Genomic DNA, 24,034 nt, shown 5'->3' with positions numbered 1-24,034 from the left:
TGCTATTTTTTTTTCTGGCAGCCTCATTTGTAATTCTATCAAAAGTGCAATCTCTTGTCCCACCAACAATTGCACACATACAGCTTTACATTATGAATATATGATACTATCCAATGCTGAATTGGAATTGGACCACAGTTCAACTAGTGTAGTATAGCAGCATGTAAAAGTTTAATAAGAGATCATTCACTGTGAAAAAGTCTGCTGAGACTCTACTCTTCTACTATAACATACTTTGCTGAAAAAGAGTATGCCAAAGAGAAAACAAATCATTTTTATATTGGCAGGGATCTTCACTCTTCTTCCACTGAAGAAAAAATATGAACTATTATTATTTAATTTAATAATAATAACAACAGAGTTGGAAGGGATCTTGGAGGTCTTCTAGTCCAAACCCCTGCTCAGGCAGGAAACCCTATACCATTTACAGACAAATGGTTGTCCAATCTCTTAAAAACTTCCCGTGTTGGATAATTCACAACTTCTGGAGGTAAGTTGTTTCACTGGTTAATTGATCTAAATTTCAAGTCATCTCAGTCAGTGTAGAAATTGGAGCCACCTTCTAGACTTGGAATAGTTATTAGATAATTCAAATAGCACTGCAATCATCATATTCCAAAGGAAGCTCTTTGGTGGTACTTCTTGTCAGATCTAGGGTTATAGAATTTCAGCCTGAGGCTTCAGTCTTTTGCACAGACCCATTATTGACCTGGGAGATATTCTCATTTCTTGGCAATACTTCACAGAAAGTGATTCTATTCCTTTACACCCCTTATTCTTTTTCAAGAGTGCTTACTAAAAGTACAAGCTTCTTTTAAGGTAAAGTTTTAAAACTTTAGATTCTGTCTGATAGAATGTAATGTAAAGATGAACTGTTTTGGATTAGTTTACAAATTCTTAGTAATTCTTTAGTTTTTGAACTAAAAATTCTTAGCTTTGTCAATTTCTGCTTTGATTTTAATACTAGTTCTTAACTTGCCATACTATATATGATTATCTTTTCCAATTTAATGCTACTTGTAAGAGTAATAGTAGAAGGCTTTTCCTTTTTATTTCAATTCCTATTTTTTTATTTTATAAATCTTTAATTTCCTTCCTCTCTCCCTCCCTCCCCTACTTTTCTCCCTTTTCAATCTGTAAGTAATTTTAAAAATAATTCTGATTTTCTTGGAAATGTTTAGAAATGAATGGGTACTTCTTTGATGCTGCTTACTTATGTCTATTACAAATAATAAAGCAGTTTCTATCTCTAATTGGGCTTTCAGACAAGGATGACCAGCAAAGAAATAGAATTTTCTCTACCTCCTTTCTTTCTCTAGTAATTATCCAGCTCAGGTAGCCCAATCTTCTGACAAAGAGAAGTGAGTTGAGATACTTTATATGTCTACCTTCTACCTTCTGTCATCTCTCTCTCTCCCTCCCTATCTCTATCTGTGTGTGAGTGTGTGTGTGTGGGTGTGAGACTTTGAAACAATGTTCACTCCTGATGTCTGCCTTGCAATTTTCTTGGCAAGGTTTTTCAGAAGCGATCTGCCATTGTCTCCTTCCTGGGGCTGAGACAGAGTGATTGACCCAAGATCACCATGGTGGCTTTGTGTCCAAGGTTGGACTAGAACTCATGGGTTCCCAATTTCTAGCCTGGTAGTTTAATTTTGATACAAAACTAGCGCTTACACTGCTAAATAAATGTTCAGAGGATTCAGGAATTGGAATCCTTATTCCAGGAGAAAAGTGCCACAACAATAAAGGGGCACTTCTACGGCTTGGATTAAAATGGCACTGTCTGATTGAAGGGTACGTGAACTCACCAACTCTATCAGATTGAACTATACAGGCTGATATTAAGAGACAGGTGATTCCTCAAATAATCAAGCTCTCTACTATGTAGGGATTTATAAATCTTAATCAGCATCTTGAATCACAATATACCATTTTGAATGGGGAATTGTTAACCCATCCAAGTTCAAAGACAGAACACCCCTTGGTTTAGGTGGCCTAGCATTCATAATAATTCAGTATTGGTAGGATTGGATCAAAAATAGTTCCTATCCAAATCTGCAGAATGCCCAGGCACTGGGGCAGAATCTAGGTAGCTAATGACACTAATATTTCCAATGTGCAATTGGCCTATGATTATAAATGTATCTTATATTTTAGTGGCTTGATTTATTGCCTTCCCTCCACAACTGAGCTTCCTTTTCATATATTTTTGGCTCTCCTGAATGGCTTTGTAGAAGAATACTTAAGAGGCTAATGTGAACTATTTTGCATAATGTAATATTATTTCTTTAAGAAAAAGTGGATTAATGAAATCAGATAAAGCTTCCAAATTATTTTGTCCAAAACAAGATTCTTAGATTATTATCTAAAAAGTGAGTAATGAACAAATGATAGTCACAAAATAAATAAATAGAATTGAGGAAGCAAAATTCTGCTGTATTTTCTTCCATTTTCTACTATTGTTCAGTTTTTGATTGTGTGTGTGTGTGTTGTTGTAACTATTTGAAAAGGGAAAAAAAAGAACTGGGAGAGTGAATATTAATAAAAGCAACGGAGGTTCATTAGGCAGCTAGGAATGTGTTGGGGGGGGGAGATTTCATGGGTAGGGGGTGGTGTGGGGTTTTAACTAAACCAGAAATTCAGTAGAACAAAATTGCCAGAGAAGAATAAGCCAGAAGCCCAAAGAAGTTTTGAGCTGTGATGATGAAGAAAAGCAATGGCATTTTGGAATGAGATGAATTCATATTGAAGAATTGATCATATCATCACTGTGTAGATAGTTTTGCTATCAAAACTGCAAGCTACAACACTTTGAACATGTCCCACATTTATTTAATCAAAATTGGTTGAGCTCCCTTCTTTCTTACATCTGTAGATCCGGCCTGTTGAAGTTACTATCCCTGGAATTTTAAAACAAAAAGAAAGACAAACAAACCCAACATGTATTATACCCTGTATATAATAAATAAATATATTTCTTCTAGATTTCTACTGAGTGGTGAGGCCCAGGTATGATACAGATACATTTTTGTCCCTGTGTAAGCCGCAGAGATATAGGTGGACCTCTTGGTGAATTGTAGACAAGTTGACTGATACTGGAATCATCTTTGAAAATTCTCATGTGAAAAATAGCTGGATTAAGGTAACAAAAAGTTTTGGGAGCTGATTCCACACTATTTTTAAAAAAAAACATTGAATTTTTGATATTATATTTGTGTCCATTTATTCGACGGCACATCAGAGCAGTATCCAGTCAATACTAGTTGATCTTGAAAAACCAAAGCACAGATGAACCTGGTTAATTATGAAAGGGAAATGATCAGGAAATCACTAGTGCAAGATAACAACAACAATAAAAAATCTTAGAAGAAGGGAATGGTAAACAGTGTCTATAATTCTTCCAAGACTTCAATCTCTATATAAAGCCATTAGGAGTAAATTTCAACTTGCAAGAGACTTTACTGTTCTTTTGTACAAATAGTCCTGTTGTTCTAATGTTTAATTCAGTTGAGCATCAAATGATAGCCTATATCACATTAGGAGATAAGCCATTAAGAATACTGCCAAAATAAATATGAAAATAGAATTAGCATTTATCCCTGTTGCCTATCTGAATTTACAGTTAAAATACTAAATATTATATTTCTGTTGCATTTCTTTGGCAATATTTAATCTCTAGTAAGAGTGCACAAAATACTGTAGCCTTTTTAAAGTATAATTTAACAAAATGACTATGTTTTGTTGGTCTAGTTGCAGTTTGGTTTTCTTCAAGTTAATGGTAATTAGACTTGCTATTCTGGTCTTTGTTATGTCTGCCTTTTGTTGACTCTATAAATGAGATTTAGATTAGGTTTTTATTTATAGAGATTTGAGAAAAAGCAAAGTCGTCTACATTCCTATCCTATGCTGCGTATGGAAACTGGCTGCAATTTCAGATTTAAGAGATGTCAATACAATATTACAGTTTCACCTGAGAATGTTTTCCAGGAAACTGTTGTCCTCTGAAGGACTGTATAATTTTTCCTGGGGGGAACAATTAATTGAACTCATACATAAAGTAAGCTAGTTTAGAATGTATATATTAATCATTCCTGTATCCTGAAAACCACTTAAATTATATTAAAATGAGGGCAATGTCCTTGCCATTGCCCCTTGGATGGTTCTAACCATCAAGAGTACTTGGTCTCTTACAAATGCAATTGTGACTTGTAAAAGTTGAATGAAAGAACAAATCCTTGCTATACAGGATATTCATATGTTAGTTTAAATCTGCTAAGGGTCGCTTATATTTGTTGCAGGTAGTCCTTGACATATGACTGGTCACTTAGTGACTGTTCAAAGTTACAATGGACCCCTGCTTTACAGGTAGTCCTCACCTTATGACTATTATTTTAAAAACAATGTGTTCTAAAAGGAGAGATGGATAATGAAACATCTATTTAAAAAAACAACCAAGCTCAAGGAAAACCAAGGACTTTGTACTGAAAAAAACAACCACTTTTTTCAGTATGGAGTCCTTGGTGCTCTCTGAGCTTGTCCCTTTCGCAACATCCCCATGATCAAAATTTGGGCACTTGGCAACTGGCATGTATTTACAACAATTGCAGAATGCTAAGGTCACATGATTGTCATTTGTGAACTACCCAACCAGCTTCTGACAAGCAAAGTCAATGGGGGGGGGGGGAATTAGATTCACTTAATGACCACAAGATTTGCTTAACGACTGCAGCAAAAATATTATCAAAATAGATGTGACTCACTTAATGAGTGCCTTGCTTAGCAACGGAAGCTCTGGTTCCAATTTTGGTTGTAAGTTGAGGAGTACCCCAACAAGACAAATGTAGTATGGGTACTCCTGTACTAATGTGGGGTGTTTAGACATTGGTTAATCCCCCTTTATTTCTGAAATTTCTAGCTTTTTCCTTGGCCAGATGCCAAAGCAAAACAGCCAAGACATCTGGGCTGGGCATCAATCGCCTGTTTAGGGATGAGAGAGGATTACTTTAGTTTTGAGTGCTGGATGTGGTTCTTAAGGACTAGCTCTCAATGAGAAGTTTTCGTAACACTTTATAATCCAATTTTAATGTTTTTCTCTGAATCCTCAAGCCAGATCTGGCCCATTTTCAAATTCTTTCTTTTGCCAGCTTCTACCTCCACATCAAATTTGGTCCCGCGCTCTTCAGTTTCCAGAGCGTTAGCATGCTGATGGGCAGATGGGCAGAGTCCTCTACTCCTGTGCATAGCCTCTTTCCAACATCATGTTGGGTCAGGAAGAATAAAAACTCTTGAACCTTATTACAACCAGCCAACTTTGTTTCTTGTTATTTGCTTCTGTGCAAGTGGTATAATAAAAGCAATGAGCCAGAGGCAAAAGCATTGGTTGAGGGAACTGAAGAAACAGAGTGATGATTGTAGAAATTGATGATTACATTATTCCTTAACAATATGACAAGACCTGACCTGCAAAACCCCAGAAACTGACTAGCAGCAGACCTCCTGTATCTCCCTGCTGCCATCTAGTGGTTGCCTGGATTTTTGCAGCACAAATCTATCAGCCTTATCTTCTGCCAAACAGACCTGCAATTGGTTATTCGTCAATTAGTTGGCTCCCTGTTTATTCTTCCTATAAGTGAAGACAGTACATTTTCTTTAGATGCCTGGACAGCAACCAGGGTTCTGTACAGCACTTCACTATCTTGTGATACTATCCCAATATAGCAGTTACAGGTAGTCACTTAGTGACCGTTCGAAGTTACGGCAGACCCAGCCCCCCCAAAAACAACTTACGACCCAGTCGCAAAGTTACATCACTTCCAACTTCTGTGGTCGTTCGCTGTCATGACCAACTGCAATGACTCTGCAGTGTACATACACACCTGCTTGTTTCTCTGACACTCTGCCCTTCCGAATTCCCACAGGCACTGGATCTCCTTTGTCACCCCACTGGGTTTCACATGTTCCACCCCTCCCCCATGTCACAATTGCACATCTACTTTTCGAAGATCTGCACAGCTCAGGAGGTTGCAGTGGGGAAGGGTGACAGGCCACTCCCTTGCTGGGCCAGTGGCACAATCCCAGAAGTGGCTGTATTTTTCCGAATGAAAAATAATGCTGGTGAAGCTAAGGTTAGTATTAGTGAGGAATGGAAAACTGAGGGTTTTCTTCCCTTGCTAATCCCGTGACCCGTCAAAACCGCGGTAGACAAAAGCGCGCTCGACGAAAGCACGTACGTGACGTCATCAGCAGCGCGACGAAAATAAATAAATAAATTAAATTGAAATTAAAATAAAATTAAAGCAAGCCGATTCACATAAAGGTAAGGGTTAGGGTTAGGGTTAGGTTTAGGGTTACGTTAAGCGTTAGGATTAGGTTTAGCGTTAGGTTAAGGGTTAGCGTTAGGTTTAGCATTACGTTAAGGGTTAGGTTTAGGGTTAGGTTTGGGGGGGTTAGGGTAAGGTTTTCGCTTTATTTTTAAATTTACCGCTCACAGCGCGATGTTTTCATCGCGCTGTGATGACGTTACGTACGCGCTTTCGTCGAGCGCGCTTTTGTCTACCGCGGTTTTGTGGTGGAACCGCTAATCCTAGCTTTTGCTCCACCAGCATTTAGCTTCACTAGAGCTAGCATCATTAACAATGGAGTGCCCATGATCCCTGCAGGCGAGCCATTCCACTGGCTCATTGTCCTCACTGTTAGGGAAGTTTCTCCATAATTCCAGGTTGTTTCTCTCTTTGTTTAGTTTCCAACCATTGTTTCTTGTTCTGCCCTCTAGTGCTTTGGAGAATAAGTTGACCCCTCTTCTTTGTGGCAGCTCCTCAAATACTGGAATACTGATATCATGTCACCCCTAATTCTTCTTTTCTTTAGACTAGACAAATCTAAATCCTGCAGCCTCATATGTTTTAGTCTCCAGGACTTTGATCATCTTAGTTGCTCTTCTCTGAACTTTTTCTGAAGTCTCAATATCTTTTTGGTAATGTGGTGACCAAAATTGGTTGCAGTAGTCCAGGTGTGATCTTACTAGGGTTTTATAAAGTGGTACTAGTACTTCATATCATCTTGATTCTATGCTTCTGTTTATACAACCCTGTATATAACTCTGTTTATACAACAGTTTATACAGCTGTTTGTACAATATTTTCTTTCTTTCACTAATGCTAGTCTTAGTTTGCCAGTATTATTTTTTACTCAGAGAAACATGGCCACTTATTGGGATTGTACCACATGGCCTAACAATGGAGCAGCCTGTCCTCCTTCCGTACCACAAATTCATGAGCTCTTTGAGAAGTATGTGCGATTGTGGCAGGGGATGTGGTAGAGAGGAGATCTAAGTGGTATGCAGACCCCAATGGGCAGGAAACAGAGCATGGGGGTGTGTATCTCAGGGTGTGAGGGGAAGCACAAATCAGGTGGGCCTGCACTAGGTGCACTAAGCATTCACCACCTGAGGCACTCTGTGTTCCACTTAATGACCCACACATTTAATGAATGCTTTGTGGGGAGCAGGGATTGGGTGTGTGTTAAATGGGGTGGTTCACTTAACGGCCATAACCATCAATTATAATGGGCAGACTCCATTACAGTCGTAACTCGCAGATGACCTGTAAGGATCCCTAGTGAGGAGAGGCTGCTGGTGAAGAAAGTGGACAGACCAATATTCATTGATAGAATAATAGTTTAGCCTTGGACTCTGATCAAGCCAGGAGGCCCCTGCCAGTTCTTATCCTGATACCAAACTTTTTTGTTAGTAAAGAAATTTTACATCACAAATGCCTGCAGATCCTCAAGTATTCCAACCTCATTTTATCTTAGTTCCTCACTAGTTCCTTTCACCTGCTGTTCCAACTGCTTTTACTCTGTTGGGTTCTCCCTTTCCTCTTAATTTATAAGCACTTGTGTATGTGGCAGAGCAAAGCCAATATCACCCAATAGATTCATTTCTTCCTATGTGCTTCAGAGAGGGTCTTCTATTGAATAGTGTGACACTGAACACATGGATCCTGTAGGTTACAAGTCTGTGTACTTTTGCCTTACTACTACCACTATTGGAGAGGAAACTCCACATGAACTGTACATTATTCACTTGATGTTGTGAAATGATATTGAGAGGGATCTTGGAATATAAGTGGACTACCATTTAAATATTTAAATATGAGCCAGTAGTGTGTAACAGCTGCCAAAAAAGCCAACACAGTTCTAGGCTGCATAAACAGAATCAAGATCACATGACGTGTTAATACCACTTTATAATGCCTTGGTAAGGCCACACTTGGAATATTGCATCCAGTTTTGGTCACCACGGTGTAAAAAAGAGGTTGAGATTCTAGAAAGAGTTCAGAGAAGAGCAACAAAAATGATTAGGGACTGAAGGCTAAAACATATGAAGAACGGTGCAGGAACTTGGTATGTCTATTTTAAGGAAAAGAAGAACTAGGGGAGATATGATAGCAGTGTCCCAATATCTCAGGGGCTGCCACAAAGAAGAGAGAGTCAAATTATTCTCCAAGGCACCTGAGGGTAGGACAAGAAGCAATGGAAACTAATCAAGGAGAAAAGCAACTTAGAACTGAGGAGAAATTTCCTGATAGAACGATTAATCAGTGGGACTACTTGCCTCCAGAAGTCGTGAATGCTCCAACACTGGAAGTTTTTAAGAAGATATTGGATAACCATTTGTCTGAAGTGGTGTAGGATTTCCTGCCTAAACAGGGGGTTAGACTAGAAGACCTCCAGGGTCCCTTCCAACTCTATTATTCTATTCTATTCTAAATGCAGTATTTGCATCACGTGGAATACAAAAAAAGAGGATTTTATTAAATTCCTTTTGTGACTAGATAAACATTGTAAAAGGCAAAGACAAACCAGGGAACAAGTGAATGAGAGTAATAACAGTTTCAAAAAAATATGAATTCCACTTTGGGATTTGATGACATTCTTTTTTAATGTTCTGAATAGCTTTTTGAAAAATATGGGTAAGTGCACTTAAATGCAAGATACTTCTTGTGAATATGGGGGTTTCTCCAAATTCTAGTGGCATTAATAGTAAGATATTAGCCTTTAATGTTTACAACAGCCTAATCCAGAAATTGTTTATTGGAGCCCGAAATGTTGAATCCAATGAAAATTAGCCACCAGCCTTTAAAATGTATTTTATTCCTTAAGTTTCATTTGTCATAGAAAGAAATATGAAATCTGCATGCAACTCCCTAAATATTTCAAACATTTAAATAGTGTATGATAATTTAGCAGTACAATACATTATACAGAAAGGTAATATAGGGAAATGTCCTATAGTATATTTACAATTGAAAAGGTAGTTTTGTTATTTGTATTTTTTATAAAGAGGAATGTACTGCTTACCAGTGAAACGATTACATTCGAAATAACAGATTGCTGCTTTATGACTAAAAGTTAAATGTCCATTCCCCCACCAGAAACTTCATCCCTTCCCAATAATAAGGTACATTTTTGGATAATTCTAAGCTACAAATCTAAGAAATCATACATAATATACCTGAAGATATCACAACACAAAATTGCAAACTTCAGAAGAACTTCAGGTAAAAAAAAGTGTCTTTTCCATATTAAACTGCTTTAGAAATATTTTTATCCACCAAAAGAGAATGAGTAGTATATTTATATTGTCCCATCTGCAGGGATTAGAAAACAAACAGCTTTTATCAATTTTGTAATGAGAAATCTTATTTCCAAATTTTACAGCAGTAGATATCAAGGTACAGAACAATCCCTAGTTTAGCCCCTCTCACTCCATAGAAAAGGACACACCAAAAAGGTTTATTGTGGACTAGAAACCTGCCCTCCCCCATGCTAAAAAAGTGATTGTTCTAGATTTTGTTTTTAAGAAATTAAGATTCATTTTATGAGCTTATAAAGCCCAATATCGAGTCATAGGAACAGAGGTTATGAAATTACGATTATACAAATACATTTTAAATGAAGATTATGATTCATGATATTTTTCACTAGAAAGGAGCCATGTATAGGATCTAATATATAAAGACACTTACGAAATCTGGTGGCTTTTTTACAGCTATAAAATGTAAAAAGTGATCCTTGGTAACAAGAAAAGTGCTTTATAATTAACATAGATGTTGAGTTGTGTCTTGTGAGAAGTGATCTTTGTTGTCCATCTTTCTTATGCCCATCAATTAATCAATCCCACTTCTTCTCCTAGACGTCACTCTCTTATTCTTCATAAACTCTGAAAATATAAAAGCAAAAAGTCAAAAGGAAATATAAAAGTAAGCCTGACCAAACTGTGAAACAACCCCACAAGCTCTTCAGTAAACTAAAATTCAAAGCACTGATCTATCAGCCTTCTTGGACAGATGAGATTTAACATCTTCTGTTCTTTCTAAATCTTATGCTACTTAATCAACTTGCTGGAAGCATTAAAACAGAATTTGTATGGCCATTGGCCAGGGATGCTATAGAAGTAAATTTGTGCATTGGGTAGAGGATTGGACTAGATGGTAAAAAGTGATATATGATGATTCTGTGAACAGCAATATCAGTTCCCACTATTGTCTACTACTATTACTGTTCAATAGTTAGTACTATTCAGTGGCATATTGCGTCTTAAAATGGTGTTCAATAAAATTAGCTTTCTATATATGTTTAAGGCAATGCTAATATTTTGTGTTCTGTCAGTGTTGGGTTAATTATGAGTTTTGTTATGTTGCTGTGGTTTGCCGTTGCATATCTAAACTGTTTTGAAAGATATGTAAACAGTTGGACAACAATACATTAGGAAATACAGAATGCGAGATTTAATATAGGAAGAGATCTAGAAGCTGCTTTGTGAATATCTTCAAGAAGCTTTGACATGTGTTTCAAAATTAAACTCTTCAGGTTCAACAGCAGTTGATTCAGCGTAGAAGTCTGCTTGTTTATAGGCAATTGCTGTAATTTATAGCTTTTATTTTAAGATCAGAAACCTATAAATACTGAGAATGGGCAAAAATGTTTAATAAAACAAAGATGTAAATACTGTACAAAGTATAGCTGTGAATCCAAGTTCAGTGTTTGGAATTAGATCTTTCATATCAGAAACCTATAAATACTGAGAATGGGCAAAATGTTTAATAAAACAAAGATGTACAAAGTATAGCTGTGAATCCAAATTCAGTGTTTGGAATTAGATCTCCTTTCATATATTATTGTATTAATTCATAGTGAATTGTCTCTTAGATTTGTTTGCTCTGTTCCTACAATGTCCTTAACCCAGTCAGTCACTCCCACAGCCAAATCTCTTGGCAGGTCTATATTGAGAATCTCAAATCCCCACTCACTTTTTCTGAGGAGGGCCAGGAGAGTAAGGGCAATCTGGATGATACAGCCAGCCCTTCCCTGTTTGTCATGTAGGCAACAATAGGTATGGTTTAGTCAGAGGCATCTACAAGATTAGATGTTTTTGTCCAAATGACCAAAGGATTGTTGCACGAATATGATGCAAGCTCTACTCTCTTTATATACATGTATGAGTTGACAACATCATAAAGAAGGGACAGAGCTCATGTTACAATGGCATAATGCTGCTTTAATCTCTTCCTGCAGACAGCTTTGGGCCTGGCCACGACAGGTAATCAGCATTTGGTTGAAATGTTTGAATGGCTAGGCCTTGGCTGTGAGTGAATGTTGTAAATATTATTGCTTTTTCAGGTGTTCCTTCTTTCCACTTCTTTATTTAAAAGGGAAGATATGCAAAACAGGCTAATTTACTAATTTTTCCCATGGCTGGAATTACTCTACATTTGTGTCTCATGGGGCACATTTAGAATTGACCTTATGCTTCAGGGGGTAAATTGACCAAGTCAACCATTCCTATTTGATGTTCCCACACATATTGTGACAATGAGGCAACTATATTCTATGACACATTTCAAGTAAGCCATCAGACACAATACACGTTTATCCCTGCTACATATTAACAGAATCTTACAAGTCTGAAAGTACAATTTTCCCGTAGAATACTTAGGGTCTCTTCTGAAGCTCTTGTTCCACCCACTATGCAGCTGCAGGTTATGTTGCCTCTTGTGTGACCATTAACTAGGCAGCATCTCTTTGCCCTGTCTCCCAAGGTCTTTCACAATACAGATATCAATAATCTGTGACACATCTGATAGAATCCAGCACTGTCTATGTAACTGCTATTTTGTGGTCCAGAAAGGCACACCAAAAATGCCATTAAGGACCCAAAATTTGCTGTTCATTAGTTTAAAAAGTGAGGTAATAAATGCGAGCTTATTTACCTTATAAGTGGGACTAAATTGTAAGAAGCAGCAAATTTGTTACAACACACCTCCCACTGTTACATTTATCCATTTACAAAAGCAGCAAAATCATAATTTAAAATTGTCGATTATTTCTAGATACAACACTTGCAGATCCTTAAAACCTTCAAAAGTTTCCAATATACAATTTAAACATTAATTGTTGGGCTCTGTCCAACTTCTGCTGAAAAAAACAAAACCCTCCTCTCTTTTTGGGAGCAGGAGTATATTCTCCAAATAATACCTTCAGTGTTTTGCTTGTATTTTGAGCTTTTATCAAAGGGGAACTAGGTAGGCAATCAGGCAGGCCCTTTGTTCCTAGAAGTTCATCTGCTTCTGCTGTTTCACCTCAGGGCAGGTGTGCTAAAGTTTATTGAAGCAGAATGCTGAAGGAAATAGCTGTTTACCCAAGTCTCTATTCATCTCTTTTATACAGAGAAGCAATCTTCTGGCCTTTTCACCTGGGAAACAGGCATTTAATTTGTTCTCTAACCACAAGGGTTTTTGTTGTGTGATCCTGGGGCTATCACCTAGGAAGGTGTTTTTGAAAGATACTTATGTTACATTGGGTAGCTGGACAAAGATTTATCATACTGGTGCACAATTGCTAAGCCAGAGATGCAGTAAATAGATGTAGTGATATATTAGAATTCTTCTATATTTCTTATCGTGCTTTTATTATTTTTCGTAAATAACTCAAGGTGTGAACATACTTAATACTCCTTTTATTTTCCCCACAACAACCCTCTGAGATAAGTTAAGCTGAGAGAGACAGACTGGTCCAAAGTCACCCAGCTGGCTTTCATGCCTAAAATGATATCAGAACTCACAATTCTAATCTCAATTCTAATTCACAATTCTATATTAGGACGTGGTTCTAGAGGCAACATGCCATAATTCTAAAAGTAGAACTTTAGGATTTTCCAGAAAACCTGAACTCTAATGTTAAAAGATTGTACTTGCAGTTATAATTGACTGGCTCTGCAGTAGCTGAATGGAAGAACAGATCCTTAGTGTATATTGTATAATAAACAGGTTTTCTCCTCATGTTTAGGGATATAGTTGTAATTATTATTATTTATTTCAGGCACGTAGACTGAACATTCAAAACTTCTTATCCTTTGCCAAAGCTGAACCTATTACAAATCTTGGTTCTTGGTCAGGTATAAATAAAACTTATTTACAATGTGTAAGATATGGCCAAAACATGTCATCTCTGCAGAAACTGGCCAAACAGCACACCAGGTAGATCACATTAAATAAAACAATGTCCCTAATATGAATATCCATATCAGTCAGGACTTCCTTTTCACCTTGGACAAATGATATTATACTTTAAAAAAAAACAACGTGTCCCAGTTCTGTGACTTTTCCAGATATTATAACAATGTTCTGCTCCTATGCTTTTAATTAGAATGGCCACTTCAAACTGATAAATTAAGGAAATTAAAGAATATCCCTTTGCTCTACTGCCCTCTATGTGATCCTAGCTAAGAAAGATAATTTCAGACCTTCTAAATATTCAGGCTGATAATATTTCACATGGGCAAATAATTTCCCCCTCCAAATTAGAGAGAAGGAGAGTTCTTTCCGAAGTGCCTTTTTAGAGGGCATTTATAAAATCATTTAGTTCAGGGGCTATATATGCCTATTAATATCAGCTTTGTGTCCCTAAGAAAATGGCTTCTCTCAGGATTCCAAATGTGATGCAGGTCTGGTGATTGTAACTATGTTACCTCTAGCAGGATTATGCCAATTAGTCCAAAGGGCTCTGGATGAAGTGGGGGAACCACCTCTCTAAACCTGTTGCTGGGAGCACTGAAACAATTTGCTTTGTAACATAATTATAAAGTTCAGATCGACCCAGAAGATGTTTTAACTTTTGCTTTCATCTTTTAGATATTGTCACAATGCTTTGCCAAAATCAATGCCCATCAGATGTATCTGGTCAACTACCGCACATCTGGGAAGAAATGGATGGCAACTTTGAAAATAATAGCCCAGCACATCTGAAATTACTAAATTATGGAGAGATTTTTAAAACATTTGATTAGGTTAAAGCTTTGTTTATAGGTGAAGAAATTCCAGATATAGGTGAACTTTCCTGAAGCACGCTGTTTAACTTGAATTCAGTCTGAGCTTTGTGCATAATATAATCTGTAAGCAAAATGATTGAATCAGAAATGATCTTATGATTAGGCTAACTCAGGGTTGTAGCTAAATTTTAGAACTTGATTTTATTAAAGGATTTTAGCAAAGAATAAGCAGAGGATCTTTTTCAATTCACCACACAAGCATAATAAGAAAGATAATTTAAAGGATAAGACATCTGTTTCCCAGAAGGTTTTTATTTTCTTTAAAAAAATTCTCCCCAGGGCCGTCTTCTTCTCAGGAAAAAAAAGTTGAGACTCTATTTGTGTAATGGGTAGCAAAAAAAATTAAAACTGAGCGGAGCTCTTTTTTTCTTTAATCTTTGGTTTAATCCTCCCCTGCATCCATTGCAAGAGAGTAGTAAAACTAGTCTTGTGAAACAGAATTATGTAGCAGAAGTAGAAATGAAGAATGCATTGCATTTGCAAGGGCTTCTGAAAAATAATAAACATTGCTTCCTGCTCATTCCCTACACATTGACCACTTATTACACACACACACACACACACACACACCAGGAAAAGGCAAGCATAATTTATGTTTCATATTGCATGCATAAAACATGACTAAAACATTAATGATCATCCTTATATTAACACTTTATCATAAATTGCTGTTGCATCTAAGTAATAATTAAAATATGGAGTGGCATATTAGTCAGTAAGAAGGTAGGTAGGCAATGTTTAACACACTGGCTCCAGGCTTAAGCAGAAGCTTTTTGTTTGTGTGGGTATGTTTTTGAGTCAGTTTTGACTCCAGGTGACTCCAGGAGTAGTCCTTCATTTTTCTTGGCAAGGTTTTTCAGATGTGGTTTGCCATTGCTTCCTTGCTCCAGTTGAGGGGTGGGGGAGTGATGGGGTTAAGATAACTCAACTGGTTTTGGATCTAAGGCAGCGCTAGAACTCATGGTCTCCCACAGTTTCTAGCCTAGATATAATTGGCTTTCTGAAGAAAATCTACTTCAGCAGAAATATAGATACATTAATCTGTCACTCTTTCAATAGGATAAGTTTTTTCAAGTTAGATTGAGACTGTATCTACAGAGTGACACCTCGCATGCTTGTCACTGTAATACTGAATCAAACATATGTCAGAGACATCTTTTTTCCAAATAAGCAAATTTGGTTAACAAGAAAGCCCTCTTGTTATAATAATGCTATATGATTGTCGTCACCTGTATATAATCAATCAAACCCACCTTTCTTTTTCTTTCCATATTGTATACCACTTAAGTAATCTTTTTGTACTTGGGAGTTTAGGATGCAAGCAGTATTGATGGCCACCTCGGAATCGTGATTTCATTGTGACTCTGAAATAAAAACCAATTTGTGAGTACAGAATGGAGTGGCTCCTACAATTTTAACAAACAAGATTTGTTAACACCATAATTAGTTTCTCATTCTTCAGCTGAAGAAGCTTCTTGAATGAGAAGTGAAACTTCTTCAGAAAAACCAGAAAGTCCAGTTGTCCTCTTGAAACAAGCACCTTTGGACAACCATAATTAGTTAACCATCTAACTTTCTACTACAAGCATTGGGCAAACTGTCTTTCCAGGTGTTGCTAATCTAGATTTCTCAAAACATCCTTTATTACTGACCATGTTGACTGGGACTGTTGTGATATATGGAGTATTGGGACATCTGGAAAATCACAGTAGTTCATTACTCTCTTAAGAGCTATTTTGTGTAATGGCTGTACATGTTCTATTTTTCTCTCCACACCTGAAACCTTTATTGCATTGTTGCATGCGATTTTGTATTAGGCAGAACCTTCCACTTCAAGTAAGTCATAGTTCATTCACTGGTAAACAGACTGCTGTGTCATTCGCATTACTGCTGTTAAAATTCTGTTAGAGAATTGGAGTAATAGAAAGTCTGGATGTGCTTGGTTCATCTTTCTGGCAATCAAGCTCTTAACTAAACAAATTGTTAAATGGTAAAGAAAAAAACAAATCTCTAAAGCAGCCTGGATCACCCCTGGCAAGATTCAGATGCTAGGTGGGTCTATTTTTATACCCTACAAGCTCTCCTATGCATTACATTCATTTTTGGTGCATGTAAATAACAGGTCAGAAATGGAAAATTGTATATATGTATCTTGCTGTTCTATATAGTGAAACTTCCTAAGAACCAGAATATTTTTCAGTAATCTGTGGCTCTCAGATACCAGCATAACTTTAAAGTGAAAAAAGCTACTATAACATTCCTAATCTTTGCCGTAGCAACCACCTTGACAATATTTGCAACTCTAGTTCTTGTGGTTTTTTCTGTCACACCAAATGCCTACTTATGCTCTCATGGATTTCTTTGGTGCACTATGGCCTCATTCCTCTTGGCTCCCTTTCTTCTCTAAATTTGTGTAAAATGTTAGAACAACATAACCATACCAAACAATCATTTTGTTAAAAAATTTTCATGAATCCCAGCACTTTATGTCTGAATGTGTATATGTACACATATACACACATAGAATGTTTCCGTTGTGCTTGTAAAAAGAGCAACTGTTGAGCTTCTTATTCATGAGTGATTGTAATGTAGCTCATACTGCATGTCATATAAAGTCATTTTGTTCCATTACGCATAGTGAGCAGTATTATCTCATTCTTTGTATCTTATAATCTTTGGTTTATAGATTAGCATGTTGCCTGAAATTACTAATCATGGTTATTCAATGAACTAGAATTAATCAATCTAGGGATTGATTGTATTCACATATCACATGAATGCCTTTAGGACAGACATCTTAACTTGTGAAGACCTGATAGAGTAAATTTTACAATATTTTTCTCCCTGATTGTGATTTAAATTACTTGTTATAGTCTGTCTGTCTGTCTGTCTGTCTGTCTGTCTATTTATCTATCTATCTATCTATCTATCTATCTATCTATCTATCTATCTATCTATCTATCTATCTATCTATCTATCTATCTATCCACTCTATACAATGACATTGAGTTAACATATAAAAGCATTAACAGTCCTAACATTTTCAATTCTGAAGTCTTGTAGTTTGAGATTGCAACCTTATACATCCTATTCCAAACAATTCTGTTTAGACAAGGTTTGCATTGCAACAGAGAAGAAGAAAAAACTAGAAACAGAAAGAAAGAGAAAATGTACCAGGCTGGTAGGCAACTAAGTTTTAGGATGATCTAATTTTTTTAAAAAGTGCTTTTGTGTTATGAAAAATAGAAAAAAATAGAAGGGATCTTAAGACTGCATGCTCAGAGGCTTAATTGTGAGAGGTTTTTTTGTTGTTGTTGTTTTTAGCAAACAGGGAAAATGTTCTCTAATAGGGATTTCAGTTATATTTCTACCTCAGAACTTCTGCCTTTTCCCTTCGACTGCCAGATCTGGCCGAGCTTCTAAAAGTCTGGCATTCACAGCTCCCTCATGCCCATCCTAAAAAAAGCTTGTGATTGTTTTTCTGCTGGCCTTCCAACATCCCACTTCTACTGGCATTTTGTTTGTGAGAGCACACTGTTGTTTGGTTTTCCCATCAGGCAGCCCAGACGAGTCCTTGGCAGCCAATGTTCAGGCAGGAAAGCCTCGCACTGCTTTTGTTATGCTGATGCACGTTTCTGAACCTTTTGTCAGCTTCAGGTCACTGATGTAATGGAGACATAACTTGTCTATGCAGGCGGACTGGGAAAGAGCTACCTCCATACCTTCTGGAAGTTTGAACATTTCTCAGGACCTGTCAGAAAAAGGAGGTCACTGGCACACTGGACCATAGAAGCAGTTGGAACAGGCCTTTCCTGATTTTCAAATGAAAGCTGATATTTGGGGAATACGGAGGGGGAGCAAGGGAGGAGGACACCCTCCCTTCCTGTCCATGAAGCTATCTTCTGAGTTTATTTCTCATAAAAGGTAGTTCTCCACCCCACCAAATCCTGGATGGCCAAGCCATTCGTTTTCTGATCCAAAATTTCACACTAAGCTCTTGAGGATTCCATACTAACAAATGCCAATGAATCGCTGTTTCAGAGAGCCAATTTTTCTTTCTTTCTGAGAATTTCTAAAGAGAACTTTTTCTTGTTGGGAGATTGCATGATCCTTGTGAAGCAGAGTTGGTAGGGCACACATTTTTGCACTGGCCCTATTTGTCAAAATTTTATATAGCTTCTATAATATATTTTTGTTCAGTGGTGAATTTTTTTTTTTTTTTTTTACTACTGGTTCTGTGGGCATGGCTTGGAGGGCATGGCAGGAGAAGGATACTGCAAAATCTCCATTCCCACCCCATTCTGGGGCCAGTCAGAGGTGGTATTTGCCAGTTCTCCAAACTATTCAAAATTTCCGCTTCCGATTGTTCAGAACCTGTCAGAACCTGCTGAATTTTACCCCTGATTCTGTTATTTCTTAAGTGCCAGTTTTTTGTGTGATTACCATTGCTGTGCATTATCAACGGAGTAAATCAACTTATGCAGATAGTACATTTGAATATTGCTTTAAGATTATTGGCCATAGATGCATTGGATGGATGCATTACATTTTTGTGGCTGGTCTTCAAATATAATATTGCATTTACCATATACTTACTATCATATTAGCATACTGGTGTCTGGATCACAGATTCTCAGCTCTCTTGCCCACAAAGGCTGGGTATACAACCTCAGGGCAAGGCAGTTCTAAAATTCCACTCCCCTCCCTTCTCCCTATCCCATATCCATGTTCATTAACTCTCAGTTGATCATCACCCCTGTGTATTGCAGATTTGAACAGTTATGCATAGATATATCCCTGTTTTTGTTTTTTTCTCAATAAACACAGAATGTTTAATACAGCCACAAAAAGTATATCCCTAAACTGCTAATCTTCAGATGGTTGTAATTCCCAGACTATTTCTGGTGGCTGGGAATTTGTGAAAGGAAAATTGCAGCACTTCGGGTGGGGGGTGGATTAAGGAAAGGCTACTATAGGATCAAGTTCAGAGAGAGCATACTCTGAATTCTACAATTTTGGTAAAAGGAATTGTGGAACAACATGCTAGATTCAGCCTAAAGTTATAGGGTTAATATTGTTCCCAGGAGCCTATGCTATTGGATTAATTTATGCAAAGACCTGTTTTTGGTCAGAAAAGATTCTTTATGCACTTAACTATTTATTTTATTGACCTACACTCCTTCCATAAAACTGATTTTCACTTTGGCTTTTTTATTCAGGTGAATCAAATTTATGCCTAGCTTCATTTTGTTTTATGAATGTAATGCCTTATTATTATTACATAGCTTCAACTAGAATTTTGGGCAGATATTATTTTAAGCAAATAATATATCAGAAAATCTTGAATCTGCTATGTTTGAATGCCTTCAAATTTACTGAGAAATTATGAATTGAAGGGATTTACTTCCAAATGACTGAATATATAATTTGATTGTTATGAATATTGAATATTGACGGTCAACTTATGTAACAGCCATATATACCAGACCGAGTACAGAGCTGAGAAAGAAATGATAGTGATTCAGAGCAAAGTGGAAGAAATTGTTTTGGCAAGGCACATTCTTCCTTGCTACAAGAAATATTTTTATGGTGTATATTAAACAATTCGATATTGCTTGCAAAGAAACAATACATTAACAATCCACCGCAATTCTATTTTTAATTTCTTGATTTTGCATAAATCTCTATAGGCATACATTATCCTCTAAAATCTGAACATTTTAGCTTTTTTCCTCCTCTCACTCTTTACAGCTGTGTGCAGAAGTGCTTCATGATCGTTGAATGAGCACAGAGGTAAAGGAGTTTGATGCACAGCGCATGAATAATCCAAATATCACCCATCTCTGAACTTTGAACTGTGATGAAGCGTATGTGTGTATATGCCATTTCCAAAATTAATTTTAGGAATGATCCTAATAGATTATAATAAAATAGAGTGCAAAGCCAATTTATTAAAAAAATGAGCATCTGTTAATCCCTATTTCGGTCCTGGTAAGAGTGGGTGGGCACATTATAGAAAATGCATGTGAAATGAAGAACAATGAAGACAAGTTAAATAAGATGTCAGAAATGATAAAAGCACCATTTTAAATAACTTATGGATGCAGGAGCTCAGGTTTTGTTTTTGTTTTTTTGCTACAGAAGTCAGTTAATAAACAGACTACAAATTAGTATATTTCTTTGAATGAGTATCTTATGAAATATTTAATTATTATTGTAAGTTAGTTGTATTGGTGTTGAATTCATCCATTTTCCCACTCTTCAACAGATTTAGCCTTAGAAAATATTTGTATATCTAACCAGAAGGGTTCAGAAAGAAAAAGTTAAGTGAAAGAAAATCTTAAGACTCTTTTTTATGTTTGTCTTTCTTCATACTTCAGTATTTTTTAAGCCTTAAAGATTAATAAATTTGGAACCACATGTAATATATGGGTCTGCCTAAGAAACATTTGGAGTTATCAATATGAAAAATCTGAGATTACCAGCAATTAAATCTAGCAAAGAAATTCAACTGGTTCCGAAGACAAACTAAAAGGAAGCATCAGAGAGTATTGTTTGGAGTTTTCAAACAATGGCAATGAAAAATAAAATCCCTCTTGGCTTACAGAACATTGTTTCCTGGGACAAACTTGTTCTCTTCCTGCTAGAGCAAAAGAATCAATGTGTTGTTGTTTTTTAAAAAAAGGACAGTGTGGGGAAAAAATACTTCTTAAGAAGTGGAGTAGTGTTTGCTTTTGCCATCATTCCAACACAATAGTGGGATAAGCTGTGCCTTTCGGTTCATAGATCACTCATCGTTTCAATGAGGAGTCACAAGAGAGTGATAAAAGTGAGCAGGCAATTTATTCTTTTTAATATCTTTACTGTTGAAACTGTTTTTATATGGTAGTATCCAGTATGGAAAAAAACATCATTCTGGCCACTTCCTTTCCTCAAAGTTGATGAAGCAGGTGAACCTTAATTCTACAAGAGAGCCTTTTCCCCAACTTCTGCCAACTTTTTCGAACTAATATCTGTGATGTCCTGAGTTATATCATTGTGGTGCATGTCTAAAATGAAAGAAGCCACCGGATATTTCGCATTATATACTTTAGCTAGTAAACATTTTTCAGGTGCGCGGGGGGGGGGGGGAAGAGTCTACTATTGAAATACACAAGAAAGATGTTATGTGATCTGAAAATAGCTATTGCTACTTTCCTCCATCTCTCATATTTGATTTATCACTTGGAAGAAAAGGAAATATTGCTAAATGCCTATGCAGAAGGGTTCTGTTTTTTGCATCAGTTGACACAGAGGAGAGTGAGCTGTGATGTACTAAAACTATCCTTTTTTTAAAAGTAGGACCAGTTCATTTACATTTGTTACTTACGTGGGTTTTAGAGCCCATTTAAAAAGTTCTATGTGGGATTTTTTAAAAGGAAGATTTCGTTAGCATGTTTTTGGTATGGAAGTCAAAGGGGTGAGTATTATATAAAGTTGGCATGATTAACAATGACTTGGCAAGTGATTCTATTTAGCACAAATTCCCAAAGTGGTAGAGGTGATTTTGGGTACTGAAATCAGCAGTTTTACTCAGCTAAGAGATATTCCTTATGTATAGTGCAAATCTTTAGTAGCAGTACATCTCACTGAGCTTAATGGACTAAAAAATAAATATACTCAATATTACATTACAGTTAAAGGTTTTTAGTCACTTAAGAGAATGGGATTGAAATAGTTGCTGTCTTGCAGCATTGTATAATAAAGATTTTGCGTTAATTGCTTCTGTGAAGATTAAGATTCAGAGTATGAAAACTCTTAATGCCCAGACATACACAAATAAATAAGTACAGGTATATAAACAACTGAAAAGATTTATTGCATTTCTAACTTCATATTGCACTTTTAGTTTACACTTAACAAATCCACAATGTTTCCTAAATGTAAGAGAAAAAACAAGTTTCCAGCTATTTTGCTACACTAAATATGATATGCTTCTGTAATAAACAGATTATTTTAATCATTTTAACATTTGCAGAAAAGCAGACTTAAATTAGATTTAGATATAACACCGTTTTTAAAAAAAAACTTACATGATCATTCGTTCCTTGCAATATGGATATTTTGGCCGCTCTTCAAGTTTCTGAATATCAGATAATCTTATTTTCGGACCCTTTCTTAAGCATTTGCATTTTGATCCTATAAGACAAAATGTATGTGTCCATTTGTGTATGGACTAAGTTCAAATATTATTTTAAAATCTACAGAAACATCTTATTTGTTTATAGTTTCACTTTAAAAAACAAGTGCTATATTTGTAAACATTTTTATATCGCTTCAATCCTTCATATGCTTAAGCAGTTTACATTCAGTTGAAGTAGACGGAAGATGTGTGAATGTCTGTTTATATACAGAAATTAGATCTATTAGATCTAGTAGGGCTAACTCCCAAGTAAATCCACTGGATTGCAACCTTTGTGTATAACAAGCCATGTGACAACCCCATTTTATTAATTACGCACCTGCTGTGTTGAAATTTAATGACAAAGAAAAGTTTAAGGAAAATTATGACCAATGACTTTCACGGATGTTAATTTCTTTCCTTTTGATACATATTAAAAGAGTTTGCCAAAAGCATTCCAAATTCATCATTTTACACTCTACAAACTTCAAAAAATAACACAGTACCAAGCTGGGCCAAAGAGAAATTTAACCACAAGCAATTCAAGCCTTCCAACAAAACCAAAATGTTAAAAAAAATTCTTGATACCTGCACCTGTTTGAGTTCTGTTCACTTTTCCCACTGTACAAAACCTGGAATGAGTTCACCCTTCAAAGCTGATCATTGCAAGAAGTAAACTTTGGCTGAAAAATTAAATGCGAACCAGGGTTACCCATGGCTTTTCATGGGAGCTTTGCAAAAATTTCTCATTTTTTGCAAACCTATATTCTATGGTCTCTTGTCATTTTTCTTTTTCCAAATCCTTCCAAGGACCACAATTGTATTTCAATCTGCTGTTTTGGTGAGGGATGAAAGGGAAAAACGCCAGAGTGAGTGAGAGAGACGGTGGTTAGTGAGGAACCTGTAACTTACCTTCTACGCTGGTAAAGCAGATTACAAGGACCAATATGAGGAGAACTGCGGTCAAAAGCTTCATAGTAAGACCTGAAGAGCCTAGAAATGGGTTCACTTAGGTCTCACTGGGTTAACCTGCTTTCTCTTTGCCCCCGGGATTGTTCAGATAGAGGAGGTCAGATGGCGTTTGAGGGATGCCAGGCCAAAGGACGGATCGTGACTGACTCGTCCGGTTTTGCTCTCCTGGTTTCTGTTATGTCTCTTCCTGCACGTCCCGCCAGTTTCAGCTCCTCTCTGCCTGAGCACGGAGGCTTTCCTCCTCTTTTAAAACAGCTCCTGCTGCCCTTTTCCTCTGACTCATTAATATGCAGATAGACTCAGTTACTTTCAACAATTTCGCAATTCCCCCCTCCAAAGGGAGGGACTTGCAGCGAGCAAAAATAGCTGATTCTGCTTAAGGCAGCGAAGTATCTTCGTGGGTCTCACAATGTAAGGAGAGAATATGAAGGTGAGAAAGACGGGGTGAAAAGGAAGCCTTCTTCCCCCACCTCCACCTTCTCCCCCCCAAAGAAACCTGGGTGCAATCTGTC

The 24,034-nt window shown here is 36.7% G+C and overlaps 1 protein-coding gene across 1 annotated transcript; it reads right to left on the bottom strand.

Moving 5' to 3' along the window:
• Positions 1 to 9,134: 9,134 nt before the first annotated feature.
• On the bottom strand, positions 9,135 to 23,787 carry CXCL14 (C-X-C motif chemokine ligand 14). Its single transcript, XM_014069731.2, has 4 exons — positions 23,463 to 23,787; positions 22,462 to 22,567; positions 15,643 to 15,753; positions 9,135 to 10,222 (listed from the first exon to the last, which is right to left on the bottom strand). The coding sequence occupies exons 1-4, from the start codon at positions 23,524 to 23,526 to the stop codon at positions 10,207 to 10,209; spliced, it is 297 nt and encodes a 98-aa protein (XP_013925206.1). The 5' UTR covers positions 23,527 to 23,787; the 3' UTR covers positions 9,135 to 10,206.
• Between the last annotated feature and the right edge of the window lie 247 nt (positions 23,788 to 24,034).

The sequence above is a fragment of the Thamnophis sirtalis genome, unplaced genomic scaffold (assembly GCF_051295495.1).
Source record: "Thamnophis sirtalis isolate CommonGarterSnake01/CBP01778 unplaced genomic scaffold, rThaSir2_p1.2 scaffold_3, whole genome shotgun sequence".
In the NCBI taxonomy this organism is placed as follows: domain Eukaryota; kingdom Metazoa; phylum Chordata; class Lepidosauria; order Squamata; family Natricidae; genus Thamnophis; species Thamnophis sirtalis.
Note: the sequence above shows the minus strand (reverse complement) of the source record. Positions and strands in the feature narration are given on the sequence as shown.